At 40.5% G+C, this 20,376-nt stretch overlaps 1 protein-coding gene across 4 annotated transcripts in view; it reads right to left on the bottom strand.

Annotated features, from left to right (window-relative positions):
• Positions 1–242: 242 nt before the first annotated feature.
• LOC117457617 (RNA-binding protein Musashi homolog 2-like) overlaps positions 243–20,376 on the bottom strand; it is a 245,990-nt gene continuing 225,856 nt past the window's right edge. Inside the window, exons 11-15 of one of the 4 annotated variants that reach the window (XM_034097778.2) lie at positions 17,363–17,485; positions 9,965–10,159; positions 7,826–7,980; positions 5,363–5,439; positions 275–364 (exon numbers count right to left, since the gene is read on the bottom strand). In XM_034097778.2, coding sequence (XP_033953669.1) covers positions 5,398–5,439; positions 7,826–7,980; positions 9,965–10,159; positions 17,363–17,485 — 515 coding nt within the window. In that variant the 3' untranslated portion in view covers positions 275–364; positions 5,363–5,397. Of the gene's footprint in view, positions 365–5,362; positions 5,440–7,825; positions 7,981–9,964; positions 10,160–17,362; positions 17,486–20,376 lie in introns of all 4 variants that reach the window. The other 3 variants (XM_034097779.2, XM_034097776.2, XM_034097777.2) reach the window with 3 other exon arrangements.

Genomic DNA, 20,376 nt, shown 5'->3' with positions numbered 1-20,376 from the left:
AGAAGTAACCACAATGACACACACAAAGGGTGTAGTACATTGCTTTCGTTTAGCTTGCTAATCAAAACAAATAAACAAAAAAACGTACACTTAAAATAATCATAATTAAATATTTTAAAAATAATTTATCATTATTGATTAAATGTCCAATACAATACGTCTACAAATCAAAATGAAAATTATTCAAATCCAAACCAGCAAATCTCAACACAAGTATACCGGACACAAGTCAGAGGGAGGGATCTCCATCGCAGGCTGTTCACCACTTCTGGACTTTTGTTTTCAAACGGTTCTTCATCTGGTCCCCACCCCCGCCCAGGCTCACTGCGTGGAGGCTGTAGTGGTTAGTGCTGGGTGGCATCACCTGTACACAGAAGCAGTTTAGAGACCCGGCCTGACTTCCCTTGGCATCAGTCCCTTTCAATGGTATCCAAAAGCGTCGTCCATGCGTCTATCGGTAATTAGAACAAACGTCCTTTCATGCTTCAAGGTGAAAAAAGGACATTGACAGTACCCTAGCATCAACACAACACTACAGACAACACTATCTGTTGCCTTCTCTCATGGCACCCTGTATTTCCATACGACCACTGGGGATTCTCATACAGCAGTTCAAATGGGTTTCTACATTGTAGAAGACAGTGAAGACTACCAGTGTGAATGCTTTGGTTAGGAACATATAAAAGGTGGAACTCATACAAGTATGCTCTTGATTATTTAAACAAGATTTGAAAAAGACATGCAATTATGTGATTATGTGACACTTTATTCAGACCATTCTTTAAGTAGACCTAACGATGGCTGTATGTGATACTTGTGTTCGGCTGTTTAAGCGTGACAATGTCCATCCAAATTACAACTGACATCATTCCTAACCAACACATGTTTGATGAACTACAACTCTGACTGCAAGTCAGGCCTAACATCGGGGAGACATTTGGGGTTAGTATCTTGCCCAAGGACACTTCAATGTGTTGACTGCAAGGGCTGATATTGAACCACCAACCCTAATGGTAGAATGGTATGATCATAGGGGGTGTTATTTTATTCTTTCAGTGATGTTTGGTTTGTTATAACACCTTAAAAAAGAGAAAGGTGGAACTGGTGGGATAGACATTGTGTGTCACACCCTTTCAGAGATGCTCCTTGCTGGCAGGTAGAAGACAAGCTGACAGCCAGCTGGCAGCCAAATGCCTCCGAAACCCCAGGGCGTGTCTAGATTCAACTGTTAGCACACCCTTTCAATTCAACCTGATCTCACCAGAATGCGTGACTCCACCACGACTTCTTAACACCACAATGCGTGGTGGAGTCACGAACTTTGTTACATTTACGTGTTGGCACCACGCAAACAACCCCAATGTAAAGTGAATGAGGCTCCTTTGTCGTGGTGCACACACGCATTTCTACAACGTCCCGCAGTGAGCTTTTATTCTATAAAACGTTTTTTTAAATCTACTTTATAGCTTGTAGTAACTCACGGGAGGCTTCTTTTATTTTATTTGTATTCATAATAATTAAAAAAAATCGTCAGAATGTAAAAATTACATTAGTTACGACGGATTTGTGTTCTCAAAAAACAGTGCATTGTGTGTAATGCAACTGTGATTTTTATTAAATGAGTTAGTTTTTTAAGGAAGGCCAGAGCTTCAGCTGTGTCAAATAGATTGTTCCCTTTAGTTAACGTTATTTAAAAGATAATGATCATGGTCCCCTGTATTGTATTACTGAGCGTCCATTCTCATTGGATAACGGAGAATTGTACACCCCGGAAGTAAGAATTCTCCTTACTGTCGATTGATTTTACAGTGATATCTGCACTACTACTCATCGACTAAAAAACACCAGATTATCCTTGTTGATTACACAAACATTGATTGGTTTGAATTGTGTACAATGCTTTTGTATTTTCCCCTTTCAATTCGGAGAAACAAAGATTTTTTCGGAGTTTTTGGATGGCAGAAGACAACTACACTACCCAGAAATCCTCAGCTATCGTTTGGGACTACAACATGTGCTGAGCTTGACAACCCCGTGATCAGTCCTCAAGCTCTTTGATTGGTTGAACCTCCAACTGCATTCCATGTGAAAAAAAGGTTTCGGAAAGAGAAAATCATAACTTTATTCAGCAGTGCTTGCTTTACTCTTTGGAAGTCATCACATGAATGGATTGTAATAAATGGTTTGGCTGCATTAAATATTACACATCTGGTTTAGTTATTTATTTATCTAGAGAGATCGGGCTACAGAATAGACCGGAAACTATTCTTTTACTGTTCTGTTTTAATTTCATCAATAAATTAGTAGTCATATTTTGGTTTTGATATTATTGTTTTTTTATTAACTACTAGACGACTGGGTCATCTTTCTGTGTTGCTGTGGGGTTTTTCCATCGCTTTTGTGTTACAAATATCAAAACAATAACAAAATAATATTCGTTGTAAACTAAACCAGAAATGGCAGTATATCTTATTTTGTTAACACTGTAAACTTTACAGCTTTTTAACCCAAACCACCTACTGGTTAAAGCACGTTATTGCACGTTAGTAATTGCAATGCAGGAAGATTGTGTTGCTTTTTAATGACTGTTTAAAATGCCTTTTTCTTAATGTCTTTCATTTTTGTAAAGCACTTTTGAATGTGTTATATTTTATGAAAACATTTAAATATTAAGAGTACATACAAAATAGTGGGAAAGTAGAAGGTCAATGATATAAATATAGAATAGAAAATATCAAGAAGATACTCAAATGATATCTAGAATAAAACAGTTTAGTGCCTGATAGGAGGATGTGCTAACTAATAAGGCTTTATTTAAACATTAAAGAATACTTTAGGTTAAGGTCTTCATTTAAATAGGAAAAAAGCTTTGGGGGTATCTAAATATTAAGCCTGACAAAGTCTAAATTGCATGGTTTGTTTTGGAACTTGACAATCAACTTTCCTGCAATGTTAACTATGTTGAAGCACTTATTTTAACTGATATTATACACATTAATTATAATCTTATGTATGTAGATAGTATAAGAAATGTGCAGAATACGACAGTGTAATGGTGGAAGTATACACACATATTGATAGATGTCTTGTAATGCACTGTTGATGAACCTGTGACTCAAGTTTTTCATTCATTGGCATAACTACACTGTTGTGTAATATGATATGTCAATAAACCTTAGAAAATCTTGAAATCTTGAAAGGGATGTGCAAAATAGCAATTATATACAGTCCTTTAATTAACTATTAGAGAATAACGAGTAATAAATATGCTTTAAAAAAAAAACGGATCTGCAGATAAAATATGTAGTCTTCTCAAGCAACCAACTATCAAATATCTTGCCTGATTTTTGGCACTTGACAATCACCTTCACTGAATTTCACTCAGTGTAACTAAAGTCTGATTTAAGGGCTGTTTATATTTCACATCATTAATCCAAATCTGTAAAGTACTAACATAAATGTAGTGGAGTAAAAATACCAGGTGAACCTTAAAGAAAGCCCTCAGGATTATAAAAGACCACCATCACCCCAGCCACAAACTGTTCTGTCTGCTGCCGTCTGGCAGGCGTACCGCAGCATCCGGACTAAAACACCAGACACAGAGACAGCTTCATCCCACAGGCTATACGATTATTAAACACCTGAACTTAGAAACAACATCCATAACATTCATCTGGCTGCTACTTAGAAATTATGTATCTAATATATCATATTCCAATCACTTGTAGACTCTTATTGCACTATTTCACTATTTTTTCTGTGCATCTGTTTTATTGCGTAGCACTGTTGGAGGAGCCTGTGACCTAAGGGGGGGAGGGGGGTAGGACACGTTCGATTCCTGTTTTGAATAGTGTGCCGTCGATGGGTTTCATTCCATTTCAAAGTCCTTTTGACGCTCTGTGTAAACTTCGCACACTGCCACTCCAACATCCAATCACAGAGGTTGAGGACTGATCACGGGTTTGTCAAGCTAAGCACATGGTGTAGTCCCAAACGATAGCTGAGGATTCTGGGTAGTGTAGTGTCTTCGGCCATCCTAAAACTCCGAAAAAATCTTTGTTTCTCCGAATCGAAGGGGAAAAATACCAAAGCATTGCACACAATTCAAACCAATCAATGTTGTGTAATTAACAAGGATAATCTGGTGTTTTTTAGTCGATGAGTAGTGCAGATATCACTGTAAAATCAATCGACAGTAAGGAGAATTCTTACTTCCGGGTGTACAATTCTCCGTTATCCAATGGGAATGGACGCTCGTAATACAATACAGGGGACATGATCATTATCTTTTAAATAACGTTAACTAAAGGGAACAATCTATTTGACACAGCTGAAGCTCTGGCCTTCCTTAAAAACTAACTAATTTAATAAAAATCACAGTTGTATTACACACAATGCACTGTTTTTTGAGAACACAAATTCGTAACTAATGTAATTTTTACATTCTGACGAATTTTTTTAATTATTATGAATACAAATAAAATAAAAGAAGCCTCCCGTGAGTTACTACAAGCTATAAAGTAGATTTGAAAAAAAAAACGTTGTATAGAATAAAAGCTCACTGCGGGACGTTGTAGAAATGCGTGTGTGCACCACGACAAAGGAGCCTCATTCACTTTACATTGGGGTTGTTTGCGTGGTGCAGACACGTAAATGTAACAAAGTTCGTGACTCCACCACGCATTGTGGTGTTAAGGAGTCGTGGTGGAGTCACGCATTCTGGTGAGATCAGGTTGTTTCAATTTGGTGCAGGGTGTCACCACGAGAGGCCGCTCCCAATACAGAAACACATGAACCAGCTAAGGTTTTTTGAGAGTAGGGGAATAGCATATGGTCAAGGTTGGAGAACAGATCATTTGCATGCAGGCTTTTAGCTACTTAAATACGCCTGTGTCAAATCAAGTGTGCTCTAATGTAATGTTTCACAATTGCATTTCTTCATCAAAATAAGTTAAAAAGTCAAAACAAAAGCAGCTCTGTGCTCATCATAAAAGCTAATGAAGTTATATTTGAAAACACACGTGACCTTCCCCCGCCCTTCATCCTAGAATTCCAAACTAACTGGGTAAATGTCAGAAACAGTGGGTAAAGCAAAGTTTGACAACAAAGGATTTCATGTCAAACTTGTTGTATGCATGCATGCATATGTGAGTCTTTAAAGAGATCGCCATGGGAACACATTACAGAGCTGTTGCTGGCACAAACCCTGTGAATTCTTGTGACAACCCATTGAGGAATGATCAGGTCAGCAACACATGTGCTAGGAGCAGACATGACAGGGACACAAGACGTTTAAAAGGGATGCAAGAACAACACATGTGTTTGTATGGGCAGATAAAGTTGTGGGAATAGAATCAAATACCTCAAAAGAGATGGCAACCAGTCACCTGTTAGCTTTCAATGGTATCCATTTGTGAAAGCTGTCGCAATCAATGGACCCTATAATGTACAATTTGTAAATGTCAGTACACACTTCTTTGAAAGAAAGTACTGTGAGTGTAGTTTATTCAAAGGATGGGATGACAGCATGAATGGAAACACACAGTGTGAGTCAGATGGCAACATTTGGGATTTCTGAAAAGACAAACAGGTTGTTATCTTAAGGTTTGAACTGCGCCGTAATAACCGTGACCCACAAGCTATACCATATTCCACTATGAACTATGCCAGCCGAACTGCGTATTGTTTGTAGAAACGTTAACACATTTATCCAAAATGAGTTTAAATGTTCTGTGAATTATTTAATATGTGTAGGGCCGCTGGTTACAAACCACTGGTTTAAAGTACATGCTGCATATCGGATTACTGTTACAAGCATGGAGTAAAACCTCATGTAACCACACCAACAAGTCAAGCCTTGACGGCAGGAAGTCATTGTTGAGGTCATCGTCTATAAAATGAACCTGATTGTCATACAGATCTTTCAGAATCACAGACCATGATGTCTGTGAACACTACAGAGACTAATGATGAATATGTCTGTGTATCTACTGGGAGGACAAATCTACATTGAGGCATATTCAATTCAAAATAGTAATTATCGACACAGAAGACGGTTGCATTTACCAAAAGGGGAACCAAACAACTGTTTTCATAACTTTTATATATCATGATAACTGCATGTTCTGTATGCTCTATTTTTGTATTAATCTACAACGCATCGATGGATGTGGATTTAGTTTGTTAGGTGCACGCAGCACACTTCAGGTCATATCTAATGCATACCACCTCAACATGATCTCAATGAAACATGAGATGTTCAGATTACTTTTTTTCTCTTCTATACCAGATGGTGTTCACGATGTGTGTGTGTGTGTGGTGTGTGTGTGTGTGTGTGTGTGTGTGTGTGTGTGTGTGTGTGTGTGTGCATGTGTGTGTGTGTATGTGTGCACCACAAAGCAGCTGGTGAAACACGAAAGGCCTTAGCCGCATTCACACTGCGGTACTTTTCCCACAAAGGTTCATGCGAACTCTTTAGTTCTCATGAACTAAGTACAGATCGCGTTCACACCAGAAAAAGTCCCTGGAGGAGGATTAGGCAAATGAAGCCGCTGACGTCACTTCTTCTTCTTCTTCTTCTTCTTCTGCTTTGGGTTTACTGGCAGGCCGCAAACCACTTCACGGCGTATACTGCCGCCCAAAGTCCCCGGCCGGAAGTCCCCGGAGTTGGGGAAGGCTTCAGTAGAAGCTGCTGGGAGTCCCAGCAGCTTCTACTGAAGCCTTCCGAGTAAATCGCCAGAACGCCGACACCTCCTCATCTCCACCGCTCCCATGTTTTATTTTGTGTTGCCATAAGTTAGTCTCTCTGCGTTTCTGCGCTGGGCTAATGCTAACGCTAATAATGCTAATGCGAGGATAATAAAATGGCGGCTTCACAAAACTTTTTGGGAGTTTTACGGGGCGTGGTTTGCAATCCGCCCAGCCAATCAGGAATATAGCTCTTTTCTCAAAAAAGAGCCGCTCGAAAGTCCCTGCTCTCTAGCAGGGACTTTCGAGGAGGTAAAAAGGTTCGCATGAACTACTTTTAGTACCGGCTCTTTTTGGTGTGAACGCGATCATGAACTAAGTTCGCATGAACCTTTGTGGGAAAAGTACCGCAGTGTGAACGCGGCTATTGTTAGCATTTTTGGTTAGTGTACTGTTGACTTGAACAGTAGATCAAAACAGGCCATTCTCACTCTCATTCAATTGGTAACGAAAGTCAACTAGACACTATGTTACTGGTGGCCTTTAGGAAAGGCAAGCTGAATGTAGAAAGAAAGGGTTGGCAGTTAGCAGCTGACCAAACAATGATGCCTGTTTTTACACCAATTCAACAAAGTAGTCGTCTGGTGCTGCTAATGAATGAAGAACGAGTTAACCACTTTGAGTTAGGGCCTCTGTTCACATTGTTCTGACCGCCAGCATTTCTTTTCTCGTTGTTTCCAATGGGGAGAGAAAAAGCGCTGTGCATGTTTTCTGAGCGCACTACCTTTTTTGTGAGGCTACTCTGAGCGCTTATAGGTGAACATATTTCTTACACTTTTATCGCCGTACGCAGATCGTACTCGACGGCTGTAGATGTGTAGGTGTTCATGGTTAAAAAACCAATGTCAAAGATATATACAGTATATACAAATAAATATATAGTAGCCTAGATAGATACAGATAAGTGGGCGAATCTAGTCTGTCACATAAATTGGTCATATGTTGTCAAGATATCATTGTCACAAAAACATTATAGAAACGCTTTCTGCCTAAAAAAGAGCCTTAGTGAGAATTGATGGGCTGGAAGATGAAGATGAAGATGATGATGTCATGATGTCACATGAATAGGTATACTTACAGCAATGCTGTGGCTGAAGCCGGAGCCCGGCTGAGGGCTGGTGGCGCTGATGTAGTTTCCCACACCAGAGTCCTGACTGGTGCCTCCATAGAGGTTAGCTACGGGGCCAGGACTGTTGGCCCCATGGAAGCCTCCAGGCCTGGTTTGGTTGCTTCCTGTTGACGGGGGCCAGGAGATGGATTAGCCAGAGGAACTATTACACAGCTGGCACTCAGAGATAAAGGTTGACTATGACCAGGCACACATTGAGAGAGGAAATGTATTTTAAACCATTTTCAACAAAAACGGCTCCAAAATGGTGGAACAATCGATGAAAACTAGCCTTTTGGCTAATTCCAGTACTTTTACATGTTTTTAATATGTTGATTAATGTACACTGTCCCTTGTTTTAAATAAATCAATTCAATTCAATTCAAAAAGCTCTCCTTAGATATCAGGAATTCTGAAAGTCTACACATCCACTGCACCTTGACCTATACACTTTGAATAATGGTAGTACTTAAAAGGTTTCACTGATTTGAAGCCAATGGACTTGCAGGTATATGCAGTATATATGTCTTTGTTAGCCTCTCTTTAGCCTGTGTCTGAGCTCTGCTTTGCACTGCTCAGAGACCTCAGATATGACTGCCAGGCATTGTCTAACATGCACAGGGGGATCGGGCACAGCACCCCTCGTCTTATCAACACCTGTCACAGGAGAGCCTCCACAGCTCAGCACACCTACCCAGGGGGTCCTGGGTAATGTATGCTAAAAGCCTGCAGGGCTGAGACACATTTCCATGGACTCGCGTCAGTGTATGATTGAAGAAGAAACAACATGCAGATCACATTCATATTTCTGACTGGTCATTTTTTAGAGGAGTAATGTTTATATGACCATATACTGTACACTAGGATGTCAGTTCAATGTTCAGGGCTCCTTCCAAATACACGTCTATGATACTTACACATTTTGCTCAGCAGGATAAACTACATATTAGTACCACTATTATAACAGTTTAGGCATCAATGCAATCTTCAGAAGTGAGTAGCTAACCTTAGGCTATACACAAACTGTTGTGGTCACATGGATGCGCATCAACACCGAGCTCAAGGTGGACTCTTGTTCTGGGAGAGGATGTTCAGAAGTCTGATTGAGCCACGTGTTATCCACTGAGGACGCCCGGACGTGGTCACATGCTAACTCATCCCTCCAACACTCTATTGTTTAGGAGAAATATACTAATGCAATGTGTGTGTGTGTGTGTGTGTGTGTGTGTGTGTGTGTGTGTGTGTGTGTGTGTGTGTGTGTGTGTGTGTGTGATGAACTTGTGCCGCTGCTTATTAGACTTTGAAGTGAGTCTATGAAAATGCACAGCCCCATTCTCAGAAAACTATGAGTCAGGAAGACGGACATTTCCCTCAGCTATTATTCTCAGGGGTCATTTGACCCCCTCGACCTCGTTCGGCCTTATGACCCACTTCTCTTTTGCTCATTTCTTAGCCTTTACTGGGCAGAGTTTTTAATATACACTCCAGATAATGTTGATGCTCAGATCAGGAAACGCCACAGTAACTCTAGAGAGTGCCGTGGCAGGAACAAGGGATGTCTGTCGTCTTTCGTTATGTTTTGAGTTTTGTATCTAGCTCTTAGCGCCAGTCGGTTGTAACTGGGATGGCATCAGCTCCTCTACCTCTAGCACGACACCATTGGTTCATTTTTGCAATGTTACGTGTTGCTTTATCTGGAGACTAAAGTATCAAATAACCAAGAACAACTTGCCACCTATGTTTCAAAAAGCACACTGACCATTAAAAGCTTTCATTGCATTTTTCTATTGCACTATTTGACTTCCTGATTTATTGACGTCCTCATCATTAACAACACAACCCAGACACAAGATCTGCAGACTGTTACAGACCAGAGGGTTCGTACTAAACAACACATGTAGTATTTTTATAATACTCCAACAAATGACACAACAACAGAAATAAAAATGAACCATTCTCCTAAGGCACAGCTAAGAAAAGCACGCACTGCATTCTGGGCAAATTGCCACACAGCGTCATGCCTCACTGCTTTGTTACCCCCTCCCCTGTGTCTCATGGTGTTGCTGCATTGTGTGTGACTCTGCGTGCAGGAGACACAGAGACACACACCTGGGCTCTTGAAGGGGTCCGGGCTGTGCAGGTGGTGCTGGATGGAGTTGGGGGAGTTGCAGGAAGAGCTGGCGTGAACACTGGGCAGGATCTGAGCCGCCTGGGCCCCCAGGGAGCCGTAGTCAGCCAGGGAGTAGGAGCCCCCTCCCCGCATGTCACTGCCGGCCGTAGAATACAACCCGTAGTCAGGGAAGCCTGGGAGACAGAGGAGGGGGGGGACATTTTATTATGACCTTGATTTAATATTTGTTTTAAACTGCAGTTCAGCATTATTACCCTATGAATACTTATACACCCCTGGTCATCGTGTATTATACAGGTTATAGTCAATGTGCACAATTCCACTTGTTTATATACGTATATTTGTATTCTATTTGATCTTTTATTGGACATTTTATTTATGTTTATGTAAGTTTCATTACTTTCCATTGAACGTTCTTACTTTAACTCATGATTATATACATTTTGTGTTCTTGTTTTATTCATTTTTTATTGTATTTAATCCTGAAAAATAATTAAAGCACAGAATAAAAAAAAATGCTCAAAGGAATAATTGTGTATTAATGTGAGAACAGCTGTAGGGGAGAAATGACTGCTTGAATACTTTGACTAAAGCAAAATGAAGACATGATGATTAAAAATGTTCTATAATTTAGCTGTGCTCATAAACCAATGAGAGTGAGTCAGACATGTCCTGTTCATTTGAAATGTGACACTAACAGGTTTCCAAGTCGGGGTCTCGGCTTGATGAAAAGGGCCCATAACGGCTTCTTCTCTGGCATCGGCCCTCACTCTTCTACAGATTGTACTAGTTTAAACCAGTTTGGCTGGTGGGTGTAGATCACTGGAAAGCTAATCATTTAAATACATGTTTGGCCATTGAACACATTTCCGTAGTGACTAAATGGTGGTGCTCCAACTTCCGTGTCAGTCTCTTTTGGCCAAAATGGCTTTTCACCATGACGTACATTGGGAAAGAGACGTGTCTGAATCAGCGTATCATTTTCTGTTTGTTACATCAACTACCCAGTACCAACTTTTTTATTTAAATCATCAGGTTCTGACAGTTGTAAACAGTGCTATAACCCGAATGCATGTTATTTTCCCTCTAATTTGACTGAGCCAAGACCGAACATAACGGAACAGATAAAAGGCGGGACTTTAAGCTGGGAGGCGGGGCTTAAGGAACATTTGGAGTGTTTGAATCATGGTTTGAATGTGTTTACACTTGAAACATGTTGTCTTTCTGTTCAACGGAATTACTTTACATTTGTTTCGTGATGTTTTTCATATATTCCCTGATTACATTACATTACATTTAGCTGACGCTTTTATCCAAAGCGACTTACAATAAGTACATTCGACCAGGAAGACACAACCTTGAAGAAAACAGAATCATATAAGTACATCAGGTTTCATAGAGCCAAGCATTTCAAGTGCTACTCAGCTGGCGATCTGATTAGCTCTCTGTCCTTTCTGCAGAATCACATTTCCAGTGCATCATTCCTCACATTATCTCTGACACATGATGTGCAGGGCGGTCGATCTTGTAATGTTTAGTATTTTAAGGGGATTTTTGTTTCATAAAGTAATTTCAAATTTGACCAGGGGGCCATAATCAGTGTCACTCTGAAGCAGACTCTGCTGAACATTGAACAATAACTTTCTTTATGAGGAAATGTTATAACTTTTATGTATTACATATTATGTCATTTCAACTAAATGAATCTTTCAGTTTTCTCAAAAACGCTGCAGTAAAATGTCCTGCAATCTGAGATGGCTTTCATCAGGGTCATTGTGATCAAAGTGAGTTCAATGGTAACATTTGATTGGAGCTGACTTTCCCTGCATATCAATGTGGTACTTCTGCCAGTTGCCCTTCTCCATAAGTCCTCACATATTTCCCAACCTTGCTTGTCTATCTTAGTGCATACTTTAATAAATAAAGTAAAAAAAAGCCAACAAATAAATCTTTAAAAACAGTAACCGTAAACAATCAAAGCAAAGGACATTTTGAGCAGAAATCCCTTTCATGGAAACACACCACATTAGGACTGTAACATTGTTGGTTTTATTTTGTATAAAATATTAACTTCATAATTTCAAATTGCTATTCCAGGAAAATGAGTGTCAATCAAAAACTTTTAAAATCAACTCAACATTTGTAGTTTTTCAGACATCATTTCCTCACTCAACGCTTTACTTTGATGTACGAGTTAGTGTCCTTCACATTCCCATAGGTGTTGGGTATCCCAGTCGGAGGCGGGCGTCCTGCTCACTTATCTCTCAGCTCTTTAATTAGATATGTAACAACATCAACAAATGGAGACCTGTCCTGAGGTCCCGGGCCTCGAGGTCTGCTCTCTTAATTAATGGTTGCTAATTGAAGGCAAAACAAGCACCATCAGATGCAGACTAGAATGTTTAGATGTTGCTTTTAGGGATGTCCCGATCACCTTTTTTTGCTCCCGATCCGATTCCGATCATTTGATTTTGACAATCTGCCGATACCGATTTTTCCCGATCCGATCTTTATGCAATGCATTAAGATAAAAAAAGGTAACAGATAACGGCTGGTCAACGCGATGAATTCAGCTATCTTGACTGTTATTTTTTTGGCCTGTTTTTTTGGCACTGTTCTGGGGCAGTGTCTCTTTCCTTTTAAAAGTCTCTGAAAGTGTTGGTTGTTTCAGTGCCGTTACCTGAGTGGCCGCTGTGTACTCGTTGTGTTGTTGTTGGTGTTTGTTTCTCAGGTAGCGTATTAGATTGGTCGTGTTGAACGTAGCTCTGTTCTTTCCACCACGCGGAACCTCTGCCTTGCAAACATTGCATCTGGCTGTTACACTGCCTTCGCTTTCAATTTTATAATACTTCCAAACTCCTGACATTTTCTCTGTCCCGACTCCCGAGTCACCAGCTGAACGTAGCCTCTCGTTAGCTTGCTGCTACTATTAGACACTGCGCCCACTCTGTTGCCAGATTTGAGAGAAATAAGCAACCAGGTCTGAAAACAAGCCCAAAGAAAGCAACACATACATGATGTTGTGTAATTTTAAACCAAAACTAAGACCTTAGGATGACTTTAAGACGTGAACATGGTCATTTTTGTTTTGTAACATTAAATAAATAAAAAAGAAATTATAAAAAAAAAAGAAAAAAAATTCCCGATCCCCAATTTTTTTCTCCCGATTCCGGGACATCTCTAGTTGCTTTGAATAAAAGACAAAGGGAATGTCAATTATTAAAACCGATCATGAGAAACAAACCACTGCCCAGTTAAAACACACAATAAATACCTGCCAAAAAGACTTTTTTCAGATAAATACCAACTAGCACCTAGCCACATCAAAAGAGATACAAGGACTCTTTATTATCGTACCATGTAAATGTCATGCTTTCATGTTGATCATTTACTTTAGAACAGGCCGATGAAAGATGGAGAATTCAAGCCGTAAAGGTAAAAGTGCAATACCTGCAATACTAAATGATTATTGTAATACAGCAATTCTGTTAAATATAATATTCTTCAGCAACACGTCTCAACACAACATTACAATGATTATTGTGTTTACATGTAATGTTTCATGTGAGCAACATTTAGCAACTTGTATTTCAGTATGTGAATCAAATAGTGTAAGTGTATTTCTTTTAGGTTTTTTGAGAGCATGTCGGAGAAGCACCACCTCTCAATGTCTTTAGCCAACTGATTTGTGAGATCAGTTGGAACTTCACTTTGCCAAGACGATAACAGCAAGTTAAGCATGGAAACAGAAACATGGTAATTTTCGGGGAACATTTCCTAACAAATGGTTCGACTGTCGGGTTGTTAATCCTTGATGTTCGGAAAGGAACTTTCAAACTAATAGTATTTTAGGGATCACACTCTACATTTTAACACATTCATTTAAAAAAAAGGAATGCAATTTTACATTTGTGTTCCTCCATGTCATCAAGTGTTTTCCCTCACAGCTGTTGTATTTTGTGGAATACAGTTTGATTTATTTATTTTCTGGATACTGTATGTTCTTCCTCCATTTTGTTCAAAGTGCTGGTTACATACAGCAATCATTTAAATAGAATAGCAATCCAAGAGCCAGTGATGTGATGACATGAACCCCCACTCCCACCTAATCTGCCTCATTCATGTGTGCAATGGAGGAATACATTTTAACATCTGTCCTGTCAGCTAAAAAGCACTGTCACGTTGTGTTGATGGTTGAGGTTGTGGGGAGGCTGGGGTTAGTTCAGTACCCGCCTTGGAAATAACAGTTCATATCATTTACTGCCAGGGGCTAAGCTGTCCGAATTCACCATGTATGTGTGTGTGTGTGTGTGTGTGTGTGTGTGTGTGTGTGTGTGTGTGTGTGTGTGTGTGTGTGTGTGTGTGTGTGTGTGTGTGTGTGTGTGTGTGTGTGTGTGTGTGTGTGTCCTTTCTTGTGTACAATGAACTTGCAGTATCCATCCATCTGGTCTAGATGTACACATAAGCACATTAACGCAATGTGTGTGACAGAGAACCGGACACTGGGTTCACATGAAAGTTACTCAGTGGTGAAAGAAGCCAACATGTTCTGACTCTTACAGCATATGCTTAATGGTTAACTCAAGCCCTACCCCACATCCACTCCGCTGCCATTCTTGGCTCAGTCAAATGAATGAAGAGGGGAAGAAAGTCTGGTTCCAACCTTTAACAACTTATATCTAATGATATAATTAAATGTTCATACTGGGTAGTTGATTTACCTTTAAACAAATGTATGCTGATTTACAGCATATGTTAGTCAAACATACATGTCAAGGCCAAATGACAACACATGGCAGCCATGAGAGTTGTAGTACCGCCGTTTGGCCGCTACAACAATGTGCTTCAATGCAGGCTCACTCACAGGGGTTTGGTGACTGTTATATTCCTCCTATCTTTCTTTATCTATTAAACATCTTCTGCATTACCACTGGCATTTAATGTAATCTTTCATTACAGGCTTAATTTCCTGTGATAGTTTTAAAAAGGATGTGGCCTTTTTCTATTTCTGCCCTGCGGTGGCTTTACTCAGTAAATGGTCTTCTTCTCGATGATTCACAGAGTAATTAACATAAAGAGCAGTCCTTTTCAGCCCAATACGGAAGCTCATTAATAATCTAGAATGGATGGCAGCTCATTTAGAGCCCTGATAAAACATCTTGATATCTAACATATGTTAGTGTGAGAATGCGCTTTACAATATTAATTTGTTATTGTTCTAAACATGTATACCATATATTCAGACTTTCATGGCATTTCGACACATTTAAAAAAAATAAGAATGTGTTCATATGCAAGTGTCAGAATACTGTATGTGCACACTTTTAAGCAAACACCACATAACACACACTAATACAGATTATACACACAACACATACACAATATTTGCACTTAACAAACAGCCGGACGGCAGCAGAGTCCTGAGGTATTGGAAGTATTATTTTGTGAGGAGAGGTTGTTTGACCTACTTTTTCAATGCTCAAATATAGGGGCCGGGGGGGGGGGGCATTTGGTATTCCTAACGTGTGTTTAGCAGTGGTGGAATGTAACAAACTACATTTACTCAGGTATTGTACTTAAGTACTATTTACATAGTTTACACTCATAGTTATTATGCACGTATGAACACATGATACTAATCAACACAGTATTTTAGTATTAATTAGTATTTAAGTGACTCTATTACTCTTTTTCAACAATATATTATTGGTCTCAGATATATACAAAACATGTCTCTGAAGTGCTTGGCTGAAACACCAAACAGATCATGCTTTGTAGCATCCCATAATCCCCTGTTTCAGCCCTGTTTCAAAAGTGCTGGTTCTGTGTCTGTTACTTTAGATCAGGGGTGGGGAACCTCCGGCCCCCGGGCCGTATAAGGCCCGCAAGACCATTTGGTACGGCCCTCGAGGTAATTTAGAAACCCACACAAAAAAGAAAAAAATTAAAGAAATCTAGAACGCAAACAAAATAAACAAGCGAGTGCCTGTTTTTCCTGGCCAAGGTCAGGGTCCTTGAACACAACACGAGCCTAACGTGTCATCACGTGGTATATGTCTCGTCTGACGAGAGCACCAGAAATTGCAGTACCCATAAGGAGCCGTACTCATGCCGCAGTTTTTGCGTGGCATAAATATCTGGTATCAGATATCTGGATTAAGAGGTTGCTTTTTCTTTGCACAGCATGAAAGAAAGGCCAAATGAAAAGGCCCTTGAGAGGAAAAAGGTTCCCCACCCCTGCTTTAGATGCTAATTTAATTTCTCTTTTTTTATATACCTTAATCGTCCTACAGAGGGGAAATGTACATTCTGCATTTGACCCATCCTAGTGTTAGGAGCAGTGGGCTGCCGTTATGTACGGCGCCCGGGGAGCAGTGTAGGGAACGGTGCCTTGCTCAGGGGCACCTCGGTAGCACTTGGTCTTTCGGGGACTTGAACCGGTGACCTTCCGGCTCCCAAGCCAAGTCCCTATGGACTTCGCCACCACAGCCGAGCTGCTGCTGGCCACGCCCCTCTGAGAGATGATTGGTTTAAGAAAACACAATGGTGCTCCAGGAGGAGATTCAGGTGATAAGGTGATTACCTTGGTTGGTTATTGGCTAATGGTTGCACCGCCGAAAAAACCATTGTGATCGGACACAAAAATTGGACAATTTTCAGACAGGTCTTTATATAGTTGGATCAGGACAAAAAGAGAGAGAATATTTTCTACATTAAGTGCCGTTCCACACCAGCTAGGGGGGGGGGGCGTTATTAAACCCTCCAACAGGGAGTCTGCATCCGGCCAGACTTAACCAGCGATACTACCTGACCACCTGCAAAGCTTTAAGTGTCATTGACCATGCTGAAATATTTACTTGTAATTGCAAAATAAGACGTTTAACAAATTGAAAGTTACATTTATTTATATTTTTTACCAAGGATCATCCCATACAGACGTCTGCATTTGACTGTAAGGTTTTGTATATTTATACAACACATTTCTAAAAATCAAGCAGCTCATAAACAATAGATTTAAAAACAAGAAGATACTGTATGGCAGTAAATATGTTTGAAATGTCATTAAGATGCTTATTAGAAACCATGGTTATGAAAGGTCACGAGAGTTCCTGTGGGGGGTCGCTTGCCGCTGTATTTACACCCACCACATTAAAGAAGGAGCTTCATTCAGCTGATAACGAGAATATAGACGGAGTACACTCTTTTACAGAGTGGGAAGGTGTAGGGGCCCGTTGGAATTGGGTCTTCAATCCACGCTCTCTATACTGTATACAGCAGCTGTTTGTATGTTAAGGTGAGTGTCTGTGTGTGCATGAGAGGTGAGAAACTGCATGGAGAGAGCGTCAGGCCACACAGAATACCGACAGAGCCTTTACCTGCCCCTGTGTTCTGCCCGTATGCCATGTAGCCACCGACTCTTCCAGGGGCCCCCCTACCTGAGCCACGCGCCGCCGCTACTGCTGCCGCTGCCACCGGACCGTACGCTGCTGCTGGGAAGCCTGGGAGGAAAACACAAAAGAGGGCACTCTTAATTGATTCATTTGTTTAATCACTGTTTCCGCATGTGCACATTAAATAATGTGGTTTAACAGATGGCTTTAATGGCTCCTTGGTAAATGTTTAAAGTCACTTGTGAAAACTACTGAGATACATCTGTGGTCAAATCTCTCAAGTTTTATATGGGTAACATATAAGTTAGCAGGAATGTAATTGCATCCTGTAATTTAGACTGTGTGAGCAATGATATGATATGTTTTATTGATGCTAACATTTTCTGATTTTCTGATAAACCCTCATCTTCGTATTTGTCCCATTTGAAAATAAAAATATTTTTAAACTAGTTGTTTATAAATGCCATTTCTGGAAGACAGACTTCCAAATCAGAACTTTAATGGTGTTTGTCCACATAGCATCTTTTTTCTGAGCATCAGCCGCCTCGAGAAAAAAGTGCAGCATTCAGCATCTTTTTTTCTAATTGCTCAACCGTTGTTGCACAGCCACTCCAAGTGCTTCTAGTAAGGAATATCAAACATTTTCAGAAACGTGCCGGCGACTTAACTGTTAAAATTAGAAGAGAAGCTTGCTTTAGACCGTATCTTTCAGACAGAAACTATCATGAGACATCCCTGATGCCGATCGTCCTCCTCACTCTACAGCTGTCATACTGAGCAACAAAGCTCATTCATACAAAGTGTGAGAGATAGTACCTTCTGGTTAGTGCTCATGTAAAACAAATGGGCAATAGCACAAATACATAATTAAAAACCAGGGGGTGATGATTGTCCATATATAGTGTTTTGCTTTCAATATTTTTTTTTAAAGGAACAATGCGATAGGACTCTCCCCATGTGGATACAGTGGCCGAAGCTTCGGCTATTGAATGCTGTTTTTGAAGAAGGTAAACAAAGGTGAGTATGTGACTTTCTGACATCTGTTATATAGACAGAAAACACAATACTTTTTGCTGCTGCTACATTCTCTCAGCATAACGCTGCCGAGCCTGCAGTCACTGCTATCTGACTTGGTAATTTGTGAGAAATATAATGTATTGTCAACTGGGTGCTGTAGGACTGGTCTTCACTTACCAGACACTCTAGCAAAGCAACTACATACAGCTCTGTAAAAAATGAAGAGACGACTCCGAATCTTTCCAAATGACTAACCCTAACCCTCTACATGTATGGCAGCCATTACATTCCAGTGTCTGTTGAATTCCAACACAGAGAAATGTTGTCAGTAGTTTATATGAATAAACAAATCATTTTATTCAAACACAAAGTACCTAAAATAGTAAAACATCATAAACTGATAATACTGCAGTGGTCTTTTTTTCCAGAGCTGTATTTAATGATTCAGCATTATATAACGTGTACACTAGCTTGTGAGATAGCCGCTCCTAACCTTAGTTTAGGTTTAGAGGTTAGTTATTGATTTCCCCCCGTTGTATATTCATTTTGGTTAATCAGTTGAATATTTCAATCATCAAATAAGGAAGCAACTAAATGATGATGATGATGATGATGATGATGATGATGATGATGATGATGATGATGATGATGAAGAAGAAGAAGAAGAAGAAGAAACCTTACTAAACTCCTACTGTAAGGTGCTAGCTTAGCAGGTCTCAGTAGCTGCCATCTTTTTTTTTTTTACTGGAGCAACCTATGTGATTTGGTATATTCAATCTACCTTTCAATTGCATACTTAAAAGTATTTAATTGTACGTTAATGTAACAATGTCAATTTAAAAATAACAGTAACGGCCCGTCTACACAGCGGCGTGCATTGAAGCTTGCCGGCGGGCGTGTCTGAAACTAGACCAACAACCAATCACATGAATCTCCCGCCCCTGACACACAAGCAGCGGTTTGATTGGCTAGAGCTTGTACTGGCATATGATTTGATTGGCTGACGCTTCTGCCGAGGCTTCAAAAGTTGAACATTGCTCAACTTTTGCAGTGAGCCAAATCTCCGCGTCGCTTCCCACAATGCAGTTCGGCGAAAAGTGACGTCACCCCATTCAAAGTGAATGGTGAAGCTTTCAACGCACGCCGCTGTGTGGACGGGCCGTAAGTCTACTGAGAAAAATAGAAACTACGGTTTATGATAAACTGAGGAATATTGAATTAATCTGTTATACATTTTCTGCTCCACATTTCCCCTTTGCCTCAGCAGTGGGACGCTTGGCCTGCCAGCTGAACTTTCAGACTTACTTGAACAAAGTGGGATTAGTAGATGTTAATGAATAGTGGGAGCCAGTGCCTTGCTTTGCCCTCTTTTGCGGCTTTCACACCAGTGCTTTCCCTTTCTAGCTCCGAGCGGGAGCTTTCTGGTTCAGCTCCGGTTTCCCTTTTCTGCTCTCGCTCTGTTCACACCGCCCAGAGCTGCCGCTGCTGCGTCATGACATCACCGTTTACATGCCTGCTTCATCAAATCCAAACCGTGCGGATATCCCTCACATCGACAACAACAACAACAATGGCCGATTGTATTGAAGCGCTGTTCGCTTTGGTTATCCTCTTACGAAACGAAATGGAAGGCATCGGACGACTTTACAAGGGACGACTTTACAAGGGACGACTTTACAAGGGACGACTTTACTTGGAACTTTACAAACATCACATGCGAAATGCAAGACTTCTTTGTGGTCTTCAGCATCTACTTCAACCCGCCTCGACGTAAGAGAGACGTAAGCGACGCCGCCTCTTAGCTCCGAAGGTCTTGCCTCTAGACCAGGGGTCTCCAACACGTCGATCGCGAGCTACCGGTAGCTCACGGGCAGCTTTTCAGTAGCTCGCCGCTCGATTATCGATTATAGCGTAGTGAGGTTGCTTCTTGATTTTTCGGCCGCCGCTGGACAATAACGTTTTTTTATTTTAGAATTTTTTCT

Source organism: Pseudochaenichthys georgianus, chromosome 13, assembly GCF_902827115.2.
Source record: "Pseudochaenichthys georgianus chromosome 13, fPseGeo1.2, whole genome shotgun sequence".
NCBI lineage: Eukaryota > Metazoa > Chordata > Actinopteri > Perciformes > Channichthyidae > Pseudochaenichthys > Pseudochaenichthys georgianus.
Note: the sequence above shows the minus strand (reverse complement) of the source record. Positions and strands in the feature narration are given on the sequence as shown.